The 17,829-nt window shown below is 39.8% G+C and overlaps 1 protein-coding gene across 3 annotated transcripts; it reads left to right on the forward strand.

Annotated features, from left to right (window-relative positions):
• Positions 1-1,523: 1,523 nt before the first annotated feature.
• On the forward strand, positions 1,524-17,397 carry LOC135239619 (soluble lamin-associated protein of 75 kDa-like). 3 transcript variants are annotated; one of them, XM_064308423.1, is made up of 13 exons: positions 1,524-1,790; positions 7,512-7,648; positions 8,779-8,878; positions 9,143-9,228; positions 10,157-10,328; positions 10,906-11,085; positions 11,283-11,405; positions 11,508-11,602; positions 11,870-11,903; positions 12,131-12,242; positions 12,481-12,700; positions 13,096-13,281; positions 13,542-17,397. In XM_064308423.1, the coding sequence occupies exons 2-13, from the start codon at positions 7,514-7,516 to the stop codon at positions 14,934-14,936; spliced, it is 2,838 nt and encodes a 945-aa protein (XP_064164493.1). In that variant the 5' UTR covers positions 1,524-1,790; positions 7,512-7,513; the 3' UTR covers positions 14,937-17,397. The 3 variants fall into 3 exon arrangements, with proteins under 3 accessions (XP_064164493.1, XP_064164491.1, XP_064164492.1); XM_064308421.1 differs by having other exon boundaries at positions 1,530-1,790; positions 13,093-13,281; XM_064308422.1 differs by lacking the exon at positions 1,524-1,790 and adding an exon at positions 1,963-2,095 and having other exon boundaries at positions 13,093-13,281.
• Positions 17,398-17,829: the final 432 nt, after the last annotated feature.

A 17,829-nucleotide genomic window follows, 5' to 3' on the forward strand; every position in this document is an offset into this window, starting at 1 on the left:
TGCAATGAGAACATTCTGCTTGTTCGAATGCTATCTAGAAACCTGAAAATATACCAATATTATAACAAGAATTGTGGGAAATGTTTGTTGAAGGTAGTGTTGAACTGATTGTGCTGTACTACTGTGCCATATTCACGTTCAGTAAATGGTATATGTAGAAACACGTGTGTCTATTTCTAGCCAGGGATGCCAAGCATAGCTTTCTCTTCTATACACTGCATACCAAAGCAGCCATACGATTATCAACTGTCAATGGTTTGGACCAGTAAGTAAACACAGACTGTCCCTGCCTTTGTAATGCACTGAAGACCTAAACTCTACTGCCACAATAAAAATGGAAAAATGTGTAAGATGTGGATGAATTATAAACTAATTGTTTAAAAACCTTATGCAGTGTTGCCACTCAGATAATTTAACGAAAAACAAATTAAATATGTATAATGAGCTCCATAATGTTTGGGACAAATTTGGCTCTGTACTCCACAATTTTAGATTTTCAGTTAAACAATGAAACTGGGTGGCAGCATGGTGGTGCAGTGGGTTGCATTGTTGACTCACAGCATGACGTTTGCATGTTCTCCTTGTGTTCACGTGGGTTTCCTCTCACAGTTGAAAGACATGCAGGTTAGGTTAACTGGAGAGTGTAAATTGCCCATAGGTGTGAGTGGGTGAGGGAATGGTGTGTGTATGGAAAGGTCTGGTGACCCATCCAGGGTCTATTCCTGCCTTTTTCCCCAATGCATTTTGGGATAGGCTCCAGCACCCTCCAAGACCCTGACAAGTAATAAGCGGGTTAGATAATGGATTTCTTTACTGCAAGTATTCGAAAGCTTTCAGTATCTCGTCTTAATTCTAGGCTTTTAATTGCCTTCAGAGTTTGTTATTGCATTTGTCAGTATAAGGACCAGAGTTGAGCCAATGAAAGTCAAGGAAGCCATTATGAGGCTGAGAAATATGAAGAAAAAAAAACAGTCAGACACATAGACCAAACCTTAGGCTTACCAAACTCAACTGTTTGGAAAATCATCAAGAAGAAAGAGAGCACTGGTCAGCTCAAAAATCACAAAGGGCCTGGTGGGCTAAAGAACTGTACTGTTTATGATAGAATAATTCTGAAATACTGACTATTGATAGAGAAAGCTCTCTTGTTCTTGTAAGTAATATGAGATACAATCAAAACTCATAAGAGAATATAGGATAAATGCTATGCTATTTAGAATGAAAAGATGAAGAGTCGGCTTACTGTAGATTTCTGAGGTCTTTTGCAATGTGACAGTTATTGTTGTGCAGAACTTCAACATAATTTATTATTAGTATTATTATTAGTCTTATTCTTATTACTACTACTACCTCTGCTTAAATATATGTCTATATGTGCTGGTCACAATTTAAATGGTCACAGAGTTGCTGATTGGTTTAAATGGGAGCAAACCATTGCAAAACAGTATCCTGAAAAAGCATGGCATTGCCAACAATATATATGATCTTCTCCCAGATTATAAGAAAGAACGATATTTACTTCGCGTAATAAGACACTTCTGACGATATGTGTTGATGGCGAAAATTATTTTCAAAGTACTTTCAGCAGAGAGTGCGTTTGTTATGTAACATGATTTAGCACATTCCCTGCTCCAAGTTACCCCGAGCCACGCAATGAGCGTGCGCCAAACACAGAGCGCAGACGGGCGACACGCACTAGTATCACCGAGGCGTTCGGAATTAAAAATCAAATAAAGAAATACGTTCTACAAAAGAATAATAGGCAAAATACTACTTCTGATTAATACGAGGTGAGTTTTCGATCGCTTGGGGTTGTGGTCGTTGCATTATTTTAAAATATATGGGGGTATTTATCAGTGAATATTGCACAACAAAACTGAGAACAGTGGCATGGCCCTATGGCGTTGGTTTAGAAAGCATCTATGGCAGATTGGATTAGGGATAGCTTTCTAAATACAGTTTTCCCGGTACGTATTCCCCAATAAAGAGGGCGTTTATGTTCAGAAATGTAGGAAGAACAGTTTCGTAAAACATACACGGATGGAAGTACGGATGGATTTGAATACACCTGGTGATCCGCTGAAATAAATATAAAGTAAGCGCATGGGCCGTCTTAAATTTTTTCTGAAGGATTACACCTTGCGTTATCAATTGCTGATACACAAATTCAATTGAATCCGAAGTGTTTGCTTTTAAATTTAAGTTAATAGTTATATGGGCCCACTGTGGTAACTTTTTTTTATATATCCAGAAGTACATTTAAACATTTATTCCATAGGTCACAGTATGGAGATACAAGATGTATAATACCCAGTTGCAAATATTTCTTTATTTTGTATATGTTTTTTAATTTTTTTAATTGAGGGGGAGGGGCAGCAGGGGTTGTTTCTTTGTCTTTTTCATTCCACTGCTGTTTGGAATCCATTCCTACATCATGGCTGCAGACTATAACACGCCCCCTCGCTTGTACTCACTAGTGGCCCTCTGCTTTTATTCGTGTTTTTTTTTTTTTCTTTTCTTTTCTTTACATTTCTGTGATTACCTTTCTCTGCTTGAGACTTTATTTATGTATGACCTGACCAAAAATGGAAAAGGGCACAACTTGAAACTAGTTGAATTTGACTTCATTTTGCCGCCATTTTCTCTGTCCTTCTGTCTTATGGAAAAAGAACCAAGTAAAACCAAACAGCACAGCTTTTTATCCACACCGAAAGACACGTTTGAGTAGGGTTATGCTAGAAACCTAGGAAATAGTTTATGAATTTGGCTAATCAGATCATAGAATACAAAATATGCCTTGACAAAGCCTGCATTGTGCAATGTCTACTTTGCATTGTGTGTAACAATGCTTGAATATCATGTGTGGCTCTGTAAACAAACCCAGTGCATTGCAAATTAATGTAAAGTTTGCATTTCTGTGTGTAACTTTTTCTTTTGGCAAGTGAGATATTGCCTACAATCCAAATATAGTGAATATTTGGATTGTAGGCATTTGATTAGAAATTGAGATGTAGGTTGCAGAAATGGCACACTAGCTTTTAACCCTTAGGCACAGAGCTGTAACCACTGCTCCACACTGAAATTAGTCACTGTTTAACAGGAAACGTAAAGAATGCCTGGCTTTAATGTTGTAGGGGGAAGATGATATGGAACCTCCCCCACCCCCCAAAATTGCTTACTTCTTTACAGAACATCTAGAATACAACACCAACACATTCATCTATATCTGAAGAGAAATGCATAACCAAATCAACCAAAGGAATATGGAAATTACCCATAGCCATACTGATAAAGACACTCATGCATACCCATTCGGTGTGTGTATTAAGAATTAAGTTGTGTGAATTAAGCTGCTTGTAAGAGTGCAGAATGTGTGTGAAAAGCCTGTAAGTCCCTGGTTTTTAAAGCGGTATTGGGTGGGGGTGTGTACAGGTTGTGCACTAAATGTGCACTGAACTGGCGGAATGTGAGGACATCCTTTCAATATTTAAAACGGTCAGCCCAGGGGCAGATACAAAGGAGTGGAGTTCAGCTGGTTCCACTGCACATAGTTTCTGCTTGGCCAGTAATCTTTCCTGGCAGGGGACTGTACCAGCACCAACAGCAGCCCCGAGTGGCACAGGAATAATCCAAACCCTCCAAAGATAGTTGCACCTTCCCCCCCACCCCTAAACTGTGGTTTGTCCATCTTGGATACTATCTGTTCTGTCCGCCTTGTGTATGTGTGGTCATTTCTATCACTGGCCAGTTTAAAGCATGATTGGGCCTGTTGTTTTTTCCCTCCTACCATGCTGTGAAATGACATGGCGACTCTGGTGTTATGTGAGATAATTGACTTGCCTGCTCATTTTGCGAGGCTCCGGGGTGAAAGAGCTCTTTTGTATGGTTGGCATTCCTTTTATTGCCCATGCTGCAGCGTAGCTTTTGTAAGACTATGAGGAACGCGTGGATGCAATAATTCTGTTATCAAGGGCTACATGTTTTGTGTCGTTTTGAGGAAGCTAGCAGGGGGTGGGGGACATTGGTTTAGGGAAAGTTAAAGCTCATGTAAATGGTGACAGTGGAAATGGGGTTTGTCAGCATACTGTGGACACTGTTTGACTGCAGAGTGACGTCACTGACAGAGTTCTATATGGACTCGGCTTGCACAAACAAGGGGCCCCTATATGGGTGTTTCCTGCCCAGCTCCTTGCGGTGTCCTGTGTGCTTCAGAGAATGTTCAGCTGCACATGTGCATTGTATGCACTTTACTGACATGACCAAACAGTCCAATTGCTTAAAAATATAGAGTCATTTACTAATTGTTGACATGAAAATCCATTGATCCATATGAACGGGTGTTCAAGGTATTTAAAATAGTTACCCAAGATATGGAGTGGAAAATTCCAGTCCTACAAATGCAATCTAGATACTTTAAGAAGTATCTAGATTGTTTAGCAGAGAGAGCACTTTGCACTGGGTTTAACTAACATTGGGAAGGGAATTTGGACCTGCTCTCTCTGCTTTGGTAGCTCATGTGACACTGCCATCTTGTCTTGTTTCAGATCTGTAGTGGAAACAGAAGTAGTAAAGGGGGGAGGGTTCATCCCTCAAGATGGCAGTTCAATGTAGGGATTTGTGAGGTATTGCATCAGATAAAGCATTATACAGGGTCTTGACTATGGAAAGAAGGTCAAAGTTCTTTAAGTTATATGTATGTGGTGTTTACTCACCATTCCACATTTCTTGATGGAACCTTATTTGTTTTCTTGTGATTCAGAAATGTTATATTGTGCTCGAAGGTTTATGAATGGTGATAACAAGTCCTGTATAGTTAAAAGTGGGAAATTGGTTAAGAAAAAAAAAATGCACATGGGTTCAGATTGAGCCCCAACTCTGCAGGATACAAAGGGCAATGGTTCAACAACTATGGTTAGGTTAGCCTTGAACCAAACCAGAGTCCCTGGATAATGCTTCCACAAAATGGCTGCTCCAGCTCAGTCTGGCCTCTGTCCCTGCGAAGGGGAAACAGTGTCCGAACTCTCCTGTGGTTGATTCATTTCAGCCCATTGCCCGCTTTGCTTAAAATCAGTAATTAGCATAATTTCATAACGCAGGCTCTAGGGAGTGAACCCCAGGAGATAAGATATTCATCTGGTGCCTCAACATCTGTGGGGCACTGAGAGGCCGGACTGACTGAACAATACAGAGCTCTCAGTGTTACCTTGGATGGATCAAACAACTCTTCTTAACAGAGTATTTCAGCTCAGTGGGGTTGAAGTCCCACCCTGTTAACAGAATGCTTTTCTTTTGATATGTTCAGGAGTCCCCAGACAGGAATGTGGAATGAAGCGGGGAGGGAAGTCCGAGGGGGTTGGGGGGCTGCGGGCTGTATTACACCCAGAGTAGCACTGAGAACCAGGTCAAATGAGGCGTGAGACATCTGTTAGAAAGAGAGCACCCAGATCTACATTCTTTACTGATATCTCATTCTTAAATTCAAGGCTCACGTGCTTATTCATGCTAGTTTTTTCTTGCAAAATGTACTTCTGCTCCAATGTAATGCTCCTAGCTAACTACTTGGTAGTGACTCAAACTAAACTCTCTTTTATTAATCAGAATTTAAAGGTTTAAAAATGTTTGTCTTCAACAAGGCAAACATTTGTGATCTAACAGTAATTGGATACACAGTGAGCATTTTTTTCCTGATACTGAGGTGAATTGAGCAAACTGATGAAAAAAGTTGTCTACTGAGGGAGATTATGGTACATGTATGTCAGTACAGTATGTGCACAGGAACTTTAGTCAGCATATTGTATGTCTCTTGATGAGCGTCATGATAGAGAGGGTTACTTGTCTAAGACCAGTGAAATATATCCGTTGTCCTCTCTATGCAGTCTAATTGGAAAAGTTTTTCATGCAAAGAAAAAATAAAATAAAATTGAATTCCTGACTGGGTATTTATTGGTGTCGCTCCTGTTGACACTACTCCTTCCTGCTTTTGCCATGCAACTTTCTGTTGAGTGATCGCCCAACCCCCCAAGTCAGTTGAGCTATGTACTCCTGGAGACGCACAGTGCAACAATTGTAGCTGTCATTCATTTCTTTTTGGAAGGGAAACTTTGGTTTGCTAGCTATGCAAGATAGTTGGCTGATTGTATCTCGTGTAGTGCTTTAGTTGCTGTTACTTTGTGCTCACTGTGTCTTTCTCTTGGCTAATGTCTTGTGGGAGTGTGTGTGTGTGTACGTTCTGTACTCTAGCAGCACATTCCTCATCTGCTCACGGGCATAATGGGTGAACGTGTTTCAAAACGTTTGAAAAGCTGGATAACTTTTCTTTTTATACCAGATGTTTCAGTGTATGTTCCAACTAGAATAAAGTTCGGGGGGGGGGGGATGGGAATAAAAATGATGACGTATTTATTTATTTGTGTTTGAATAACTGAATTACTTTTGCCACTTACACACTTACACATAGATGCCTTTCTTCTCTACCAAACCAATGTCTTCTTTGGTAGACTCTGAGAGTTGCTGTTTGGAAGCTGTGGGTTTTCAGGTCTGTGGATGTAGCATTTTGAAATGTTTGTTTTGGCTGTATTGGCAGAATTAGTTGTACTTAGTGGCCCCGAATGTACATCACTGGCCATGCTGTGTTGTCTGTGTTTACTTTTGGTGCACTATTTAGTAGTAATGCAGTCTTTTCCCATCTTGTCGTTTAACCCCCATTTGAAAATTTATACAGAAGGTTCCCGTGGATATGCTGTTGAGAACAGTCTGTCTAATGTTAGTTATGTTAGTTTTGGGAAGTCCATGCTACCTGCACAGGGACTAGGAGGGGGAGTGGCAGGTTTAATTAGCACAGTGGTGTAAGAGGTTTTATGTGGATAAATCCTTCCAGTTGTCACTAGAGTAATAGTTACTGCCTCACACAGTTGAGGTTTATTGGCTGCATGTGTTCATTAGGGCTAATACCTGTGCCCGCATGCTGTTGATATACATGGTCACTGCCTTTTGGTTCTTACGAGGATATATTCTGTTTTTTCAAAATGGCCTCTTTGGAATGTTTAAAGGTCCCCTCCCCCCATTTCCTTTTTGAATTTCCTTTCAGCCTTTCATAAAATGCCTTTAGTTTTGTTTTACATGACCTATTGGCCTGACCTCCGTAGAATAAAAAACTAGGCAACAGAGATGATTTTAAAATCCTTAAAGTTTGCACCAGGGTTGGGAAAAAAAAAACTCTGATAGAGACCAAGTGCAGATACTGCATATTGGAACTGTGATGTTTTTTTTATAATAAAAAAATGAATGCCTAGAACAGAATTCTGTTCAATTTGGTAGTTCATTTTCCAGAGCGTATTCATGTTTGAATAAATGAAATGCTACAAATACCAGTGAAATTTCAATAAGGTTGAATAGATGAAAAAGAATTTGCCTTTACAAGTGGCAGTGTGCACAATTTTCATTTAGTGCTTAGTAAATCTTTCTAAAGAAACATATTTTGGTTCTAACTCTGGGTAACTTTTGAATCTCAGGGATGGAATTCCCTGTGGATGTCCTGGCCACCTTGAGCCATGAAGATTTGGTGCATTCAGCTGAAGATTATATGTCTGACCTCCTCTACAGTAACCCTGACAACGCTGAGCACTTCTCACTTCCAAACTCCCGACGGGTAAGAGATGAATTCAACTCTCCTTTGCTCTGCATAGGATTCCACTGAAAGCCCCATTAGTGATGACCATCTTATTTGTGTTTGTAGTGTTATACTCATAATAATGCCTATATTTGTGATGTCCTTGGTTGCCTGTGTGGGGTACTGAAGCTGAAATGCCACCTCTGGATAGACTGACATTGAGTCTTCTCTCACCATCTTCTCCAGAAGTCATCATGAAGGGTTATTTTTGCAAATTGTCACATTAAAGTTTTTAAACTGATCTTTTAGGTGCAGTAACAAATGGCCAGTCTAGCTACAGCATTGCCTGGTGATTGGCTTCCCGATCTCTCATCCATACTTCTTAGAAAAAGTGAATTAATGAAATGTCACAGAAATGGGCTCTTGTTTCAACCTTTGTAAAGGTCTTTTCAAATAGGCTAACTCTTCAACATATAGCAGATGGACCTACATATAACTACATGCATGCCTGTGTGCCTTGACCTGCTTCTTGTTTTAGACTGCCTTAAGCTAAGTGAATCAATTAGTTACTAATGTGGAATTTAGTATGTGCTCAAGGGATTCTTAATTTGCAGGGTCCTTGTGATTGACAACTAATTATCAGGAGTGTTATTCTCTATGATCTGCATTCCCTGGTGTCAGTGTACAAACCTGCGTGTATCTTTAGGGGCTTCACACCAAGGATAAAGAAACTGTAGCTGGTCCTCTTAATTCTGTTTACAGTCTTAGCCTGAACGTTTATTAAGGGTATCAAAATGGGATGACACTTCTCAGAATTATGGACCAGTTTTAGCATGCTTGGATAATGCAAGATTGTAGGTTAAATAAAACACTTCTTAGGTTGCACCATGTGTTCAGCCATTCCTGGCCAGCTACCCATGAAAAATTATTCGTGACATTTGCCTTAGATAATTGAACTACATCTGTACATCTGTGGATCACCCTGGATGAGGGTATCTCGTAAGTAAATATATAATATTCACTGTGTATCTCTGTGCTGTCTTACCTTTTGCAGTGACAGTGTCCTTTGGTTTTGTCTGCTCTTCAACACAATCTGCTGTTACTATCTTTGATACCAGCCACATCTGATTAATCTGTCATGTGATTTCTCTGTCTGGTCTTTTCAACAGATCCCTCTGACCATTTCGAATGTAGGCTTTGTCCCTCTCTATGGATCTGACCTCAGACACAAAGTGTTAGCTCTTTTCTCTCCAGAAGACCAGTTCACAGGTATTCCATTTAATTCAAGGCATATCACTACCAATTTCCTGAACGGCATAACAGTCGAAGCTACAATGTACCGACTTGCTTGAACCAATCAAATTAATTTCCCTCCACGTAAAACACAATGATTGGTTAATGTTAATGAGCATAAGAGCGCATCACCCAGCTAGAGTTTCATGAAGCCTCACTCTCATATCACTGCACATCACCATTGTATCACAGAAGCTTTATTGCTGTTTTTCCTCACTGTCTGGGCCTTTTTGTTTTCAGCTGTGGCTCTGTATCTGGGAGATCAATGGTGGGCTGTGGAGGATATTCTGAAAACTGCAGACCCTTCTCGAAAGGGGCTCCTGAAGGTACAGCGCACGCACAAATGTGTAATAATGTGTCCTTGAGTCAATGTCACATGAACATTCACTGTTATCCCACTATAATTAGATACAATCTTTACTGTGAATCCACCTCCATGCTGACGGCAGAAAAGAATCACTGCATTCTTTTTGTGACTTGCTTGCATCTTCAGTATTGGCATTCAACCAGTCAACTCACTTGGAAAATATGCCTTTCTGATTACTTATGTATTGTAATGTATGTAGTGTTCATGCAACAACCAATCACCTGAATGTAATGCAGTGCAATGTAACGCGTTGTAATGCAGTTATGAATGCAGTTGTGAATGCAAAAACATTTAGGTAATATCCATTTGCATTTTTCTCTGAAATATACATGCATAATAAAGTACATTTTTCATTGTGCTCTGTATATTTAAGTCTTAAGAATGGGCGGTTGGTTATCTAGAATTGTACTGTGGCAGTCACACAAATTTAGTTTCTCTTGTCAAAGAAATGCATTGTACAAAAGTTGTGTAAGTCGCTCTGGATAAGAGTGTCTAGTAAATGCCGGTAATGTATACATATTTTCCCCAAACTAGTACCAGTTGGATAAAGCTTCAAACCATTTTACTTATTTGCAGTATAGCCTTTGGCAAACCTGGTACATAGTAAAGTTCTTTTAGTATGTAGAGGAGCAATACTTCCAATATAATGCTCACAGTGGTTTCATTCATGACAAATAAAAGTAAAATCATTTCACCCTGGGGTGAAAACTAGCTGTCATCTGGAGACTGGAAGCCTGTTTTCGTGCCCTTTTCATACCATTTAATTTCCTGGAAAACAGCAGAATATCCTTTCATATCCTGTGAGAAACTGAACGTCGTGCGCGGCAGAGGGGGAATGTCCTGTTGTGGATGCCGTAATGGAGCTCAGTCTGGTGTTCTGTTTCTAGGTGCGGAGTCTTGGGGAGAAAATAGCGCTGTACGCGCTCAACCGCATAGTGTACAGATCGAAGGAGATGAGCCAAAATGAAGTGCCTTTTCTTTGCCACAGTGCAAGTGATTATGCCAAAATTCTCTGGAAAAATGGTGAAGCTGTTGGCTTCTACTCGGTCAAACCCACAGGTAAATCTACAGACCAGAGGGTACTTCCCCAATTTCTTGTTTAATGTTATTTTAGGTATACTTCTTCACTTAAAAAAATCTCTCTTGACTGCTTCAGAAAAATGTGACAGAAGCTCTTTTCCTGAAAAGGTTTTACTTCAAATCTCCTCAAGTTCAGTTGGGCTTAAAGGAAGACTTTAATTATCAAACGTACCATAGAAAAGAAGCCTCGGTATCTCTGTAAATGGAATGGCTCTCAAGATTGTTCACACTACAAATGTTACAACAGCTTAATTTCTGTGTTTCTATAGTTTGAATACCAGTATGCAGATTTACTGATGGTGTATTTTTTCTATGTTATGGATGAAATAGTATATAATCAGAAACATATTTTATCATTGAAAACAGTAAAAGCAAATTACAATCAAAGGAAATGTGTGATGGTTGCTGTAAAATCATTTTAACAGGGCCTGCTTAAGTTAAGGATGTCTTGCCCTTCCACCACTGCAAAGTACTCCTACAGTACATTGAAAACAGTAAACTCCTAGTTTTGTTCCCTACTGATCATATGTGTCTAATTTCTTCATTCCTCTAACAGGAAGCTTGTGCAATAGCTTTTTGACTCAGCGTTACCTTCTGCCTGTCATGGATTCCATATTTGTCCGGAAGATTCACCGTGGTAATGGGCATGGCCTTCAGATACTGGAGGACTTTGTGGATTGTTTCAAAGAGGACTCGCTTGGGTTGAAGTATCCCCTTTCACAGGCCATGTTAAAAGGTAATTGGCAGATAATGGGCAAAAGACACATGTGGTGGATGAGAAAATAGAATTAAAAGTGTGTGCAGAAGATTGCCTCCAGTAATCTCTGTGTAACCTGTGAAAACCGTCCTTTGTAATGTTTCAAACGTTGAATTAATGTCTGTCATTTAGTGTAGTCAGATGACGCCAGTCTTGTTGCCCGTGTCTTCTCCTAGTGTGTGGACAATACCTTAACACATATCCAGCCGACCGGGAGTTGCTGTGGGAAGTGGAAAGTGTTGGAGGCCCGTTCCAGAGATGCAGAATAGCAAGCAAGCTTCAGTCAATTGCTGTGAGCGGTAAGGCTACCCTGGTAATGGAATTCAACATGGTGGACAACAAACAGCTTTTTATTGTCCTCATGATTCTAAATGATTTCTCATTCTGTTGATTCTCCTAAGGCCTTTGTCTGGAAGATGCACTTTTGCATGAGAACGACATAGCCATGGAAGAGGAGGTGCAAAAAGAAACCCTATCAAACTCTGTGGAAGTCACGGTTTGTTAAATTTTTTGCCAGTTTAACTCCTGTTTCCTTTCTATCTTATCTCTCTTCAAAATACAGTCTGAAGCTGTAAAAAATAAACAATTAAACTTGTTTTTCAGTTCCCAGTGTAATTTCATATGGCCTTTGTTTTTGTGGAAGGATTATGTCATTTTCATTTTACTGCTGTTTTAATGTTTTATACATTTGCTAAATACTTTTGTATGTGATATAGTGACAAAATTACAGGTCTTTGGCTTAAATTTTGTTTTTTATTGTTAGGAAGTCACGATGGTCAATAAGCACCTCAGAGCTGGCAAGTATTCACTATTCACTTTACCACAATATGTTTTCCCCTTTAAAGGCACCAAATAACATGGCATCTAATTGTCAGTGTGAGAAATATTATCTATTTAGGAAAAGTATGGCTTGGTGATTGTCATGGCTGCATGAGTCTCAGAAAAAACTTGTGCCAAACACTTGTGAATTTAGTAACATTTTAACCATACTCAGTTTTGGCTTAAACGTGTCACCCCTTTTCAGACACTGAAGACATGCCTGTCTCAACTCGTACCAGAGGCAGCGGTTATAGACGCAAACGGATAAGAGAGGAAGTAGAAGTTACTGAAGAAAGTCTGCCTGACAAAATAACCAGGTGATGAATATTTTAACTTTTTTAAGTCAGCCAGAACTTTTCCATAGATTGAGTGTCACAGGGAGCATTTATAATGTATGTAGTGTATATAATTTTTTTTTTCTGTATGCAAACAAATTTACCACTGCTTGTGCATGCTAGATAAGGATAAAAATGAAAGTTAGGGCATGTTTGTGAATGAATCCATTTAGATAAATCCATAATCCTCGTCTGATGTTGTGTTAATGTGCGTGAACAGGGTGGATGATTCTGCAACAGCAAAGGTGGCAAACTCTGAAGGGGAGACCCCAGCAGAGGAGGGACAACTGGCCCCAGATGATGATGAAGGGGAGGGGGAGGAGCAACCAGATGAGGAAGTGGAAGATGGGGACAAGGAGGAACTAAGCCCTGTTAACAAGGAAGTGGAGAAGCCTGTGGGTCAAGAAACACCGGCACAAGAAGAGGAGAATCTGACCCTGGTGAGGAATGCCAAGTTTCTGAGCAGTGTTTTGGAGAGGTCAATTATAGTAATTCCTAGATACTTAGTCATGTGGATTTCCCATCTTAAAGGTGGATTAATATTCAATGAAAATTTGATTATGAATTGCGATCTTAAGTTACTCCCCTTAATTTCTACCATTTTTCCCCACTCTCTTTTTTTTCCTCCATAAACGTTCATGTCCATCTGTGCAAAGAATGAAGCATTAGTCCTTTCCTAGCGTACGGTCACAGTGAACATATGCTTCATGCCCTGCATCTAAGCATACTGTATATTCTAAACACATTACGCCTGCTTCATTTAACATAAAAGAAATGTAAGGGGGTTTCAAGAGGAGAGTCAAATCATTCATTGCACGGGGTGATCTTGCAGGAGGTGGAGCAGTTGGCCAAGGTGGTGGCGGAGCAAATAAATGGCGAAGTGACAGAAGACTTTGGTAAAGAGGAGGGGGAAATCACTGAGGAACCAGCTGCTGTGGAAGAGAACTGTACCCAAGAGGAAGAGGAGGGCCAGAAGGATGTGGACATGGAGGAGGCAATTGAGGATATCGTGGAGGATAAGGTATTGAATTAGGTGGCTTCCACTCTTCACCTTCTAGGTGTGTCTGGTGTGGATGCTTTTGGAATGTTGATGTTGGCACACTACTTTCAGTTTGTTCTGAAAATGTAATGGCAGATAATGAAACTGTGTGACTAACGTTATAAAATGAAAAGTACATGCATTTAATTGGCTTCAAAATCATGAAAGCTGCATATTTGCTGCTTACTCTGAGTAAGGCTGAGTCATTCCTGTTACATACGATTGTCTTTGATGCTTTGCAGGACACTGGAGGGGCAGTTCCTGAAGGACCAGAGGAGCAGACATCAGCAGTAGAGGAGTCCTTGCATGCTGAGCAGGCTTCTTCTGCAGAAGAGCCCTTGCCAACTGAGGAGGAGCAGACATCCCCAGTAGAAGAGGCCTTGCCAACAGAGGAGGAGCAGACATCCCCAGCAGAAGAGGCCTTGCCAGCAGAGGAGGAGCAGACATCCCCAGTAGAAGAGGCCTTGCCAACAGAGGAGGAGCAGACATCCCCAGCAGAAGAGACCTTGCCAAAAGAGGAGGAGCAGACATCCCCAGTAGAAGAGGCCTTGCCAGCAGAGCAAGAGCAGACCTCCCTAGGAGAAGAGGCCTTGCCAGCAGAGCAAGGGGAAATCTCCCCCATTGAAGAGGTTGATGTAGATGAACAGGCCTCTACAGCAGACGAAGCTTTGTCATCAGAAGAACACGCGGCTCCAACAAAGGAAGAGACCCCACTAGTGGAACAGGAGGAAGAGGCACAACCAGCAAAGGAAGAGGATCTTCCAGAAGAAGCCATGGCAGTGGAGGAACAGTCGCCAGCAGCAGGGGAAGCCTTGGCAGCAGAAATGGATTCATCAGTGAATGAGGACACATCAGTAGACCCAGTAGAAGATACTGTAGATCACCAGAAGGCTCCAGAACTAGAAAAGCCAGCCCCAGAAGTAGCTGATGGAGCCATAGTTGTACTTGATAAAGTAATACCCGATAATGAGGAGGAAGGGATGGAAGAAAAGCGGAGTACTGAAGCTGCTCCCTTGGAAAGGGTAAATTCTCCCAGCGAACCCAGTCCTCCATTAGACAAGGACACAATGAACCTCAGTCAAGATGCTGTTCTGCTTGTTGGTCTGAAGGAGGTAACATATTGCCTAAATGGAGACAATGAGAATGATCGGACTGCACAGGAAGTAGAGAAGATGGAGGAGGAGGTACCAAAAGGAGATGTAGCAGAAAAAGGGAAGGACACTGAGGAGGAAAAGACTGAGGAAGAGAAAGCCAGAACTACTGAGGAGGAGGAGGAGGTGGAGGTGGATGATGGTGAAACTCTAGAACTGAGCTCGGACGACGACAGTGAGCCTCCAGTTGTGGACATGACAGGTCTCAGGAGGAAGAACAAAGAAATCCAAGCACCCCCCAAACGCAAGTCCACACGGCTCAACAAGAGACCGCTGGAGGATGACCAGACAGCGGTGTCGGAGCTAGAAGATGAAAGCATGGAGAAAGAGGAGGAAAACGCCACATCAACAGAGGAAGAAGCAGTAGAGAAGAGTTCCGATGAGGCAGATGAGCCTCCAGTTGTGGACAGGAGAGTTCTGAGACGGAAGACCAAAGTAATTCAGTCACCATCTAAACCCAGAGGGAAACGGCGCAGTAAGACCTAAACAAGTCATAGTATGCAGGCTGGAAGAAGGATGACTTTTTAAATTTGGGATGGGGGTGGGTCTCATTGTGGGTGTAGGGTTGTGATTTTATGCTGTAAGATTACCAAAAAGCATTTTCTTTTTTTCTAAAGCTAATTTTGGGGAGAAAGGAGAGGTTTTAGACTTTTTTTTAATACATTTAAATACTGCTTAGCATTGCTGTTGACTGATTTTTTCCATTTTCAGGTGTGCTGAAACATTTTCACAGGTCTCCTCCTTTTATGTTCTCTATATATACACATTGTAGTAGATTGACATTTCTGTAAGTTATTGTAGGCTTTTCATTCTGGTTAGAATTTTTTACTTGACTCACAAAAATACATTGTATTGAATATTTAAAGAGGGTGGTGTGGAGTTAAATATTTTTGCTGCTGGAGTTAAGAAGTGAAGAAATAATCTCAGAATTAAGTTTTCCATGTATATTCCACAAACACACTAGGTCTGATGTCTTGATAAAACTTTCAAGCGACTATGGTCTATGGAAAGCTTAAAACAGCCTGATTCAGAAAACTATCAGATCATAAGTTGCTAAAACCTGTATACGTGACTAACACACACACTTTAATTATTTACATTTATGAATGGGCATAATTGAATAGGATACAGGTATTAAACAGTAAGAGGAAAATTGTATTTGGAAAATAAGTAATTGCCTTTTTCTTTAGATAAATATGTGAATGAAACTGGCTTTCTTGTTTTAGTGACTGTAAAAGGGGAAACAAAAACGCTAGCCAGAGGCGATTGGGTTCTCAGTCTTGTTTTCAAATGAAAAGTAAGATGGAAATATAATCAGAATTAAAATTATGGGGTTCTGTAAATTAATTCAAATTATTAAAATGACATGGTCATAATATAGTGATTAACATAAGCCTATGTTTTGGCTAGATTTGACATTTAAAGCTATTATTAAAGTTACTCAAATTATTATTCATACCAAAAATATTTTCTAAAAATATAAGGGGGAAAAAAAACAGTGCAACATTCACTGTAAAATAAAAAAAAAGTATTTTTTTTTACACATTTCTTAGCTGAAAAACATTCTGAAATTGTAATTTATCCACAAATGTGTTTCAAAATGAACGTTACTGATTTTAAGTGAATGTTGTGCTTAGGAATTTATTTTAGTGCTGCAAACTTGCTCAAGTTTGTCAGCACTTCAAAAGTAAGAATAGAAGCATTCCAAAATTGACGTAAATTGTCAAATTGGATGGCCGAAGAATATGCTGTCAGGGGTCATTGTTTGCCTATCAAAGTTTAAACATTTTTAATGGTTTTATTAAAAAAGTACAGTTTAAAATGTTGATCCTACATAATGTGATTGCTTTAGCTTTTAAGTGCAGTACACAATGACACATTAAAATATGTCCCTGTAAAATATACAGCATTTGATTTATAAAACTGCTCAAGATTACCTTGGTGGAAGTTAAATTAATTCAGTCTGTGAAGCCAAAGCAGCTTTTGAGCCATTATGCTTATCTACCTACCTTGTTTTTCATTTTGTGTGTTTACATCTTGATATAATTGGAAGTTTAGTAGAACTTTTTATATGAATGTTTTTAGTTCTTATATTAGTATTCAGAAAAGTACCCTTCTGATATTTCACTATAGGCTTAAGCTGTGATACCCAGAGTAACCAATCACCTGTTGCTGGTTAATTACACCATCCCAGAAACTCAAAGCTGTCGATTTTAGGTCATGGACTAAAACACTGCCATATTGATCTACAGTATGGTGATGTTAGTTCAGGTTTTCTCATATTTTGGTACTATTAAAATACAAGAGAATACCACATTTAATGTTGTCTAGTTCTATAGAAGGACTCACATTGTTTTCTTATACTCTGGTAACCCTATAACTTTGTGTCTGTTTGTTCACTCCAGAGAGACAGTTGAAAATGTACATATTTAAGATAAATCACATCACTTAATCATGTTTTAAAGTGCCGATTTCGCTCTAGCCTTCAAAAGTCGACTGCATAAATAACATAAGCACAGTCACATGAGAATGGAAGATAGAAGTTTTTTTTTGTATTTTGAAGAGGAATGCAAATGTAGGTGGAAGCACAAATTTAACCAGGCTGTCCCCTGTTCAGGTTTTACACATTCACTTGTTCTTTTACTTTCTTGATTTAAAAAAATGGTTTGCATTTGACTTCCACATTTATGCAATATAAAATTCCGAAAGGTACATATGGCTGTGTTCCATTTTATTATTATTTCAGCAGGTGTCCTCATAATGTTGTGTTGCTACATATCTGTCAAGAAGTGACTTGAGCCTTAACGGTCTGCTACCAGTGATTTTTGAATTTATGACGTTTTCGCAAGGACAGATTTCAGGCAATTGGCTGTGTGAAGGCTGTAACACGGGACATTTCTCAAGTGATTCTCTGTCAGTGAATAAACATTCTTGTTTAACAACTTAATATCGTGTTCATTTCTTCAACACCACAAATGTATTTATGCAATACATATTTTTTACTAAACCGATTTCCTAATTGGAACAGAAAAGACAACATTTTTGGGCCGAAGTAGATTCCACCTTTTAAAAGGTAACTAACAGTTCACGCTGACGGGTCTGTACATGGTGTGCCTCTATGTAATTGGAGAATTTTGAGGCAGAACCTCAAATGGTTTGTAAAAGAATGCACAGTGCAAGTACTGTATGCAGTCATAACTATGATAGGCATTGTATTCCATAATACATTTTGACATAATGGAGATTCAGAGAGATTACATACTGGTGTGCGAGTAAGGCCGTTGTGTGAACGTGTTCATATTTGTTACAGAATGTACTTGGAAAGGGTGGCACATTTGACACGTCACTGGTAATATCTGAACTGAAATGGGTGCCAGCA

The sequence above is a fragment of the Anguilla rostrata genome, chromosome 14 (assembly GCF_018555375.3).
Source record: "Anguilla rostrata isolate EN2019 chromosome 14, ASM1855537v3, whole genome shotgun sequence".
Lineage (NCBI taxonomy): Eukaryota > Metazoa > Chordata > Actinopteri > Anguilliformes > Anguillidae > Anguilla > Anguilla rostrata.